General features: G+C 41.0%; 1 protein-coding gene across 1 annotated transcript; it reads right to left on the bottom strand.

Annotated features, from left to right (window-relative positions):
- Window positions 1-132: 132 nt before the first annotated feature.
- Window positions 133-8,662, bottom strand: LOC119726076 (gastrula zinc finger protein XlCGF26.1-like). Its single transcript, XM_038197692.1, has 2 exons — window positions 7,951-8,662; window positions 133-2,589 (listed from the first exon to the last, which is right to left on the bottom strand). Exons 1-2 carry the CDS (start codon window positions 8,467-8,469, stop codon window positions 1,183-1,185), a joined length of 1,926 nt encoding a protein of 641 aa, XP_038053620.1. The 5' UTR covers window positions 8,470-8,662; the 3' UTR covers window positions 133-1,182.
- Window positions 8,663-8,732: the final 70 nt, after the last annotated feature.

Genomic DNA, 8,732 nt, shown 5'->3' with positions numbered 1-8,732 from the left:
AAATAAATGATTTATGTCTTTTCATGTTCCTCCAGGGTCACCGTTGTTAGGCAATAGGGCAATTATTGTGAACGACTGAGGGCGCTATAATTGCGCCAATTTCTGAGCACAAACATGATACAACTGCAACAGTACAGTGAAGTCGTACATTAACTTTACTTAAATCTACAAATATTGTCAAGATGAACCTTGGTTTTAGTCCCTGTGCCCTCAATTTAGCATCCTATAGAACGTCGATCCTCAATATTGTTTTCAAAATTGTCGATTAAATAAAAAGGGACACACACGAAGCATGTCCAGGGGTTCATTGGTGACATTTTTTCCTCGTTCCCAAGTACAGAGTATTTTTTTAGATGCAAAGAAAAGAAAAAAGTATAAACTGCAGCTGCAATGACTTCTTTATCGATTGTAAAAGTAGAGCAACTTAAGTTATTACAATCATTGGTTTTGCAGTCTATATACTCAATAGACTACTTTCACAAGAGCTACTCCGACAACAGAGGGCGCTAATTGGAAGTTGTCATCGGAGTCGAATTAACTACATGTACTACCTCTTAAAAAAACAAAGGGCAATTAAGTCAAACCCGGCCTACAGACCTCACCAAAACGAAATTTGGAAACTTTAAGTCAAAGCGTTCAAGAGATATTTTTTTCTTAGTAACAAAGTTAGTGCAATGTTCTACTCCTGTTTAATTTATGAAAATGTGCGACATTCCCTTTTTGGCTCATGTTATTGAAAAGTGCACTTCTTGAAACGTTTAAAATTGTCCATGCTTTTCCGGACAACTGAGGGCGCTGTTCCCGTGATGTCATTCCAAGAAGACACTGTCAAGTTTAAGGGTACATTGCATTCTGAACCAAAAAATGTTGCGAACCAAAAATGTTCTCATTGAAAACATTTGTGAAAAAGAGTTATTCATTGGCTTATGCATCAATGTAATGATATTATTAACAACGAATCATCAAGGAAAAGTCATGGCAGCAAAGTATCAACAAATCTAGCTACTTTCTTTGCTAAAGACAGCAATCACATAACAACCGAAAAGGCACCGAAACACCATTTCAAATGGCAAACTGAATGCCCACATAGAACTTTTCGTGTCCTCGGCTGGACTTCTGCAACGCTCCTCGATAGCCAACAAAAGCGCGTGTCGTTTTATAATAAACCATTACCAGCGACTCCTACGGTACATTTATAATTGCAATTCGACTTATTCCTGTTGAACAAATGCTTCCTCCATGGTGTGCGTCTTCAGGTCTTTGTTGAGGCTTTTCGCAAGTCTGAAAGACGCGGTTTTCTTCGATGTGAATTCTACGATGCCACTCTAGGTTCGAGCTCCGAACGAAAGATCTGCCACAAATGTCGCATGTGTACGATTTCTCATTGGTATGGATCCTACGGTGCCTTAGTAAGTCCGAGCTCCCAGTGAAAGATTTGCCACAAATGGTACACGCGTACGGTTTCTCATTGGTGTGGGTCATCTTGTGTTGCTTGATGCTTCCACGTTGCGTGAACGATTTTCCACAGATGTCGCATGCGTACGGTTTGTCGTTTGTGTGGATCATCTTGTGTTGCTTAAAGTGATGCCTAAGTTTGAAGGATTTTCCACAGATGTCGCATGTGAATGGTTTGTCATTGGTGTGGATCGTCTTGTGTAGCTTGAGGTTTCCATTTTGCCTGAACGATTTCCCGCAGATGTCGCATTTGTACGGTTTTTCATTGGTGTGGACCATCTCATGTCGCCGAAGATTGCATTTCACGTCGAACCGTTTGCCACAGATGTCACAAGCAAATACTCTCTCCCTGTTGTTGGTGTGGATCTTCTGGTGCATTTTAATGTTGTCCTTGCGCTTGAACGATTTTCCACAAATGTCGCATGGATACGGTTTCTCGTTGGTGTGGGTCATCTTGTGTTGCTTGAGATGTCCATTCTGCGTAAACGAGTTTCCACAGTTGTCGCAAGCGTACGGTTTTTCATTAGTGTGGGTCCTCTTGTGTTGCTTGAGGCTTCCACTTTGCGAGAACGATTTCCCGCAGATTTCGCATGCGTACGGTTTCTCATTGGTGTGGGTCATCTTGTGTTGCTTGAGGCTTGAATTAAGCAAGAACGATTTTCCACAGATTTCACATGCGTACGGTTTTTCGTTGGTGTGGATCATCTTGTGTCGCTTGAGGTCTCCATTCTGCGCAAACGATATCCCGCAGATGTCACAGGCGTGCGGTTTCTCGTTGGTGTGGGTCATCTTATGTTTAGTAAAGTTTTGCCTAAGTTTGAAAGATTTTCCACAGATGTCGCATGTGAATGGTTTGTCATCTTTGTGGATCATCTTGTGTTGCTTGAGGTTTCCATTTTGCGTGAACGATTTCCCGCAGATGTCGCATTCGTACGGTTTCTCATTGGTGTGGATCATCTCATGTCGCCGAAGATATCTTTTCGCGTCAAACCCTTTGCCACAGAAGTCACAAGCAAACACTCTCTCCCTGTTGTTAGTGTGGGTCATCTTGTGTTGTTTGAGGTCTCCATTCTGCGCAAACGATATCCCGACGAAGATGTCGCATGCGTACGGTTTTTCATCCATGAGGGTCTTCTTGTGTCACTCGAGGTAGAACCCACTTTGGAAGACAGCCCGCACATCTGTCGTACTTCAACGGATGGTCATCGGTGTGAGTCAGCTGGTGTCACTAATTGAGTGACAATTTCTCATTGATAGAACTGGGACGCTCTTTAGACAAATTACTGGTGTGCTTTGCAGCCCGTTGCAAGTCCTATGCCTTAATTGATTCAGGCTTTTCAAGTTACCTGTGCAAAAATCAGAACACAAATGTGACAATTTACACCTGTAACTGGCATAATACTTGTGTGCTTCTATACAAAGAAATTATCATAAATGTTGCCCCCCACGGATGTTCGCCCCTTCATGAACAAAAATATGTATAATTTGCCTTCAGGGCCCACCTGTCAATCTGGTTTACAGGAAGCCGAGCAGTAAAGGGACCCAGGTGTTTGTGGGGGCACGCCCTCCGAAACGTTTTGAAATTTACACAAAAAAATTGTCCTTAATTCCAAGGCAATTCGAGAATAATTTTAGGAACTTTCCATTTCATTTTCCGCCCAATTTTACAAGGGGGTGTGCAACCCCCCCCCCCACACACACATACTGAAATAAGCCATTTGCGAGTAACCTGATACCCTTTGGGATTTACATTTGAAAAACGTCTGGTACAATGACTTGCTCAGAATGCTTGGCACATTTTAACTTTGAATTCTCCAGACCAAAGACACTGTTGCTAATCACAAGATTCGGGGCAAGCTCTTGCATAGTTACGTAAGAGACGCTCAGCACCAATACATTGTTCACAGTGGGTGAGAATGGCACAAAGACACCAGACCATGCCGGAGCTGGGGGTTGCTAGCATAAGGCTTGCCCCGAATCACGTGATATAGTAACAGTCTCTTTGGTCGGGAGAATGCTAGGTTAAAACGCGCAAAGCATTGTATTAAGTCAGCGTTCCAGATTTTATTCAAATTTAACTCGCTAAATGGCTTATTTGTATCATTGTGGAGACATTTCTTTGTTCTCGTGTAGTAAAGTTTTCGAGTTTGAAAGTGAAGTTTCAAAATGCTCTTATTTTAACCTGAATTAATTTCTCTTCAATTTGCGACGTATCAACCCACCTTGGAATTTCCTAGTTTTTGAGTAAAATCCATATATCTATTTCGTGAAAATCTTGTGAGATGTATACAATCTTTTGTTCCCTATTGTGTGCACGTCTCCAGATAGCCTTTCACCAAGGCCATCGTGGCTTAACTTGCCCGCATTTAAAGCAGCGAAAACGCGAAGCGACTGGAGATGGAGACCGCACATGCGAGTGGCAAAGCCACAAGGGCCTTTTGCAACTTGTCGAGAAATTCTTATGTTTTTCTTTATAATCTCGATTTTTGCTACCCCAAAAGGGTAGCAAAATTCCAACCAATCAACAGCCTTTTCGTGCGTGCGTGGCTACTACCCGGACGCGCGCGTCGACGCGCCCGGATTCTTGCACAAAATTTAAAAACAAAAAATGCGAGTCTAGTTTTCCACGAGATCATGACCGCGTAACTGTTCTTGCATTATCTTATTTTAACTTTACTTATAAAGGTATTTCAAGAAATTATTTGAGGGTAAGAACTTATTTTTCATCTGAACTTACAGTAATTTGCTCTTACGTTTTCCTTACTCACCCTTCTTTTAAAAATGGAAGCGAATAGGCAAAATCCGCGTTGTGATTGGTTAACCTTCAGCACGCTTCTTATTAGCATAAAAACTATGAATAATTCAACAAAATCAAGTTGCAAAAGGCCTCGTGGCGTTGCCACTCGTGCATGCTGACTTAATCTTTGCTCAAGTCGCTTCGGGTCTTCGCAACTCCGCCGCTCTAAGCCACGATGGTCTGGGCGAAAGGCTAGTCTCCAGAGGGCACGGGGTATCAGCACAACCCCCTCCCCCCACACACACCTCCCCCTCTACAGATTGGCTACTGCTCAGCCTCCCCCAGCTTCATTTAGTACACATACATGTGCCGCTCCTTAGTAATTTCGTGGTACTTACACAACAACAAATCACAAAAGAAAAGACAATTTATGACAGTAGTAACATATTCAAAATTCTTGCCATTTTTTGTGTGTGTGCTGAAATAAATAGCCGAAACATTGAGGTTTCTGCCTGGGATGACAATTTGCATCAAAACCAAAAAGATACCAATTAAAAAAAAAATGAAATGGCAACACGAAACTTGAAAATGAAGTAAAATGGGACACAGTGTTCGTCTTCAAGGACTGCATTAAGAAAACACATGTGATGACCGAAATTCTCTTTCAACAATTTACAAGGATGGAGATCGGAATATCATTGGAGAGTCTCTAAAAAATCGGATTTCTTACCAATCCAAAACTCCTCAGTACGCAGAATGACACAGGAATTAGGTGGTATGAGTGTGTGTAGCTTCCAATAATTCAGGACAAGTTGACACAATAATGATGGAGCTGCTTCGCCTCAGTCGTATCTTCTCACGTTCCCAGTGGGACGCCAAATGCACCGGGCTTAATATGTTATCGTTTGTACAGCTGATCATGGCGAGAATACAGAACGAACACACGTACTACATGTGTGCTGAATGCTGATGGCTCCAGTGCGCTACACAGGGCTGGTATTGGTTCATTGAAGCCTGTACACAAAGCTGAGAGTGGCAACGCATGGCATCCTCATCAGTCTTTCAAAAGGGATCAACTACAAGAAAGGATTAATGCGCTGTAGAATAAGAGGAAATTGGATAAGCTGGGAAGCGCCACACGGCCTACGTTCTGTGCGCCGTATCGATTATCAGTGTCTTGCTGCAACAATCGTTTTCTTGTGAGAAATTCACTAAGCGTACTCGTAGGCCATCTCTAGCGCATGGAGCATGCTTGTTGTCGTGAAACACATGCGTGATGTAGAGGAAAGTTGTGGGATGTCTTAAAATAAACGATTTACGTCTTTGATGTCCCTCCAGGGCCATTGTGTATTACACGCATTATGGTGCCGAGGTTGTGCTTAGCATGTGAACGATTGAGGGCGCTGCGCATTGTAATTGCGCCAATTTCTGGGCACCAACACCATGAAACTGTACATTGAAGTCATACATTATTGAAATCTAAAAACAAAAAATTGTCAAGATCCAACTTGGTTTTAGTCTTTGTATCAGGCTCAATCTGACATCATAGGTAGTCCTCAATACGGTTAAGAAAGAAAATGCCTATTATAATAAAAAGAGACACTCATGACGTCCAGGGGAAACATATATACAAGCGTATTATTTTGCATTATTTCCCTTTCAACACTAAATGGGCACAAATTGTGACATGGGATTTGGAAAAAAAGCAGGATAATAATATTTAGTTGTTTGTCCTATTTTCCACTTGTACATCCCCACCCCATTGTTGAGGATTGTGCTTTTAAAGAATATAAGACTTTCCAGGTAAATTTGAAAAGATATTTATGCTCAACAACGGTGCGTAACATGGACAGAAAGTTTGTTAATATTGATAGAAAGTAATAATTATAATAAATGTCTTTATCAAATATTGTGCCTTTTTTAAAATTCTTATCCCTACAGCATTGTTACCTGTAAAAACAGACAATTAACTGTACATTTCAGATGTCACAGCGTATTATATGTTCAGAATGTTACGCACGTAACATGGACAGAATAATGTCTAAACATTTCTGTCCACGTTACGTACGTTATCTATAAGTGTCTTAATAGACCAACACTAATGTGTTCATTGTGGCTATGATAGCACTCCTCAATCAGTAAATGAGCTATAAATATGAATGAGATGACATTTGGGTGAATTCATGCACATAATAATTAGTGTTGTGTCAATTTGTAGCAAGAATTCTATCTTTTGTTACGTACGTAATTTTTACGATGACCCCTGCAATTTCTAAAGTACAGAGGTTTTCTATATGTTGTTTGTTCACATGTTCATCAAGGTCTCAGCAATGCACAGGAAACATCTGAACAAAATATCTCGCTTTGTTGTACCCTCCGGTGTCCCCCTCTCAAATCCAAAATTTGCAGTCAATTGTACCCATTAGTGTCCTCGTTCCCAAATACATTGCACCGGATATTTTCATTAAATTAAAAAGAAGAGGAAAATAAAAAGTATATTGAAGCTGCACTGGTTTCCTATCTATTGCAGAAAAAACCCTTAAAGGGAATATACATCATTTGCTTTTGCTGTAATTTTCAGAAATGGATGGAATTGGGGGGGTTGGAAATATATAGCAAATATAGTTACACTGACTTTTTGAGGTTTTGGGTTCGAAAATGCTATAAAAACCAAGAAAAACAATCATTTTCCTGTAGTCTGGTTCCCTGACTCCATATAAGAAGAAACAGAGTTTACATACATTGGGGAATTGTAAGGTCAGGAAACCAGTCTAGCTGGCTTGTACCCGTTCATAGGTGTGTAATCGATTGCAAACAAGTGCGATGGTCAATTGGGGCCAGTATTTCAAAAAAGCCAGTTTTTTCCAACGCTGGTCGGCCGACCAGCGTTGGAAATTGATACAAAAATACCACTTTTCTTGAAAATGACAGTATACCAGGTGCCATGATTTTACAGGATGCTTTACACTGTCATTCACTAACAGTCCAGCAAGGTATTTCAATATGATTTGGTAGTTTTATTTTTTGATGTTTGTAAATGTTGTATTTTCCCATTAAGTTAATACAATCATTGGTTTGGCAGTCCTATTCATATGACATCCCCTTTTTGGTAAAATTTTATTGAAAGTACACTTCTTTAAATATTTACAAATTTTCCATGCTTCGCCGTACAACGGAGGGTGCTGTTGCTGTGATGTCGTTCCATGAGACATGTTTAAGCTTGGTATTCTGTTCAAATTGTGAATCCAACATTTTCTCATTGAAAACATTTTGTGAGATAGGGTTGCTCATTTTCTCACTGCAATGTACTGACGTAACAACGGAATAATCAAAGAAAAGAAACGTTATGAAATATCCAAACTTCCGAACTTTTTGTGATGATAGCTGTGTTACATATTGAAGTTTCAGCCCGCAATGACATCACAGCTTTGCTGATGAATATGGAAATTCGCAATAACGTAAAAACAAGAAAGGCACAGAATGAGCCCTTTAATAATATGCCACATGTCCTCGCTGTGCCCACATGAAACTGTTCTTGTCCTCGGCCTGACCTCGGGCAACGGTCCTCGGTAGGTTAGTTTTACCACATGTTCTTTTAGCCCACGAAGACAACTTTTCTTTGTATAATTCACTACGAGTGTTTCTGCTTCATTGCCATTCGACTGATTCCTGTTGAGCAAATACTTTCCTCCATGGTGTGCCTAAATTATCAAGGTGGTTGTTGAAGCTTCTGGCAAGTTGCAAACGTACTTTTTTTATTTGGTGTGAAATCTACGATGCCTTTCTAGGTTAGAGCGCCACGCGAAAACTGTGCTGCAAATGTCGCATGTGTACGGTTTCTCATTGGAGTGGGTCATCTGGTGTTGCTGAAGGTACTTCATATATTTGTAAGATTGTCCACAGATGTCACATAGGAACGGTTTGTCATCCGTGTGGGTCATCTGGTGTCTCTTTAGGTTTCCACTGTTTGTGAACGACATCCCGCAGATGTTGCATGCGTATGGTTTTTCGTTGGTGTGGGTCATCTTATGTCGCTTGAGGCTTCCACTTGTGGTGAACGATTTTCCGCAGATGTCGCAAGTGAACGGTTTCTCATTAGTGTGGGTCATCTTGTGTCGTTTGAGGTTGTCATGCAGCGCGAACGATGTCCCGCAGATGTAGCATGCGTACGGTTTCTCATTGGTGTGGGTCATCTGGTGGCGCTTAAGGTGTTTCTTCCATTTGAAAGATTGTTGACAGATGTCACATCTGAACTGCTTGTCACTGGTGTGGGTCATCTTGTGTCGCTTCAGGCTTTCATTCTTTCACATGAACGATTTCCCGCAGATGTCGCATGCGTGCGGTTTTTCATCCGTGAGGGTCATTAGATGTGGTTTCAGGCTGTTCGTAAACTTGTAAGGTTGTTTATCCGTGTAAGTCATCTTGTGTTTCTTGAGGCTTTTATTCCACAAAAACGATTTTCCTTCAGGAAATGTTGTAATGTACATTGATTTGTCCTTCATTCTTAGGCAATTCAAGAAAAAATCTAGCAACTTTAGCA

The sequence above is a fragment of the Patiria miniata genome, unplaced genomic scaffold (genome assembly GCF_015706575.1).
Source record: "Patiria miniata isolate m_02_andy unplaced genomic scaffold, ASM1570657v1 HiC_scaffold_19, whole genome shotgun sequence".
NCBI classification, from domain to species: domain Eukaryota; kingdom Metazoa; phylum Echinodermata; class Asteroidea; order Valvatida; family Asterinidae; genus Patiria; species Patiria miniata.
Note: the sequence above shows the minus strand (reverse complement) of the source record. Positions and strands in the feature narration are given on the sequence as shown.

Excerpts from the sequence above, each read along its gene's own strand:
- LOC119726076 (XM_038197692.1), bottom strand. The coding sequence starts at position 8,469 with ATGACCCACACCAGTGACAAGCAGTTCAGATGTGACATCTGTCAACAA. Across the intron at positions 2,590-7,950 it reads ATCGTAGATTTCACACCAAA|AAGACCCTCATGGATGAAAA; the intron begins TAAAAAAAGTAC and ends GAGTGACACAAG.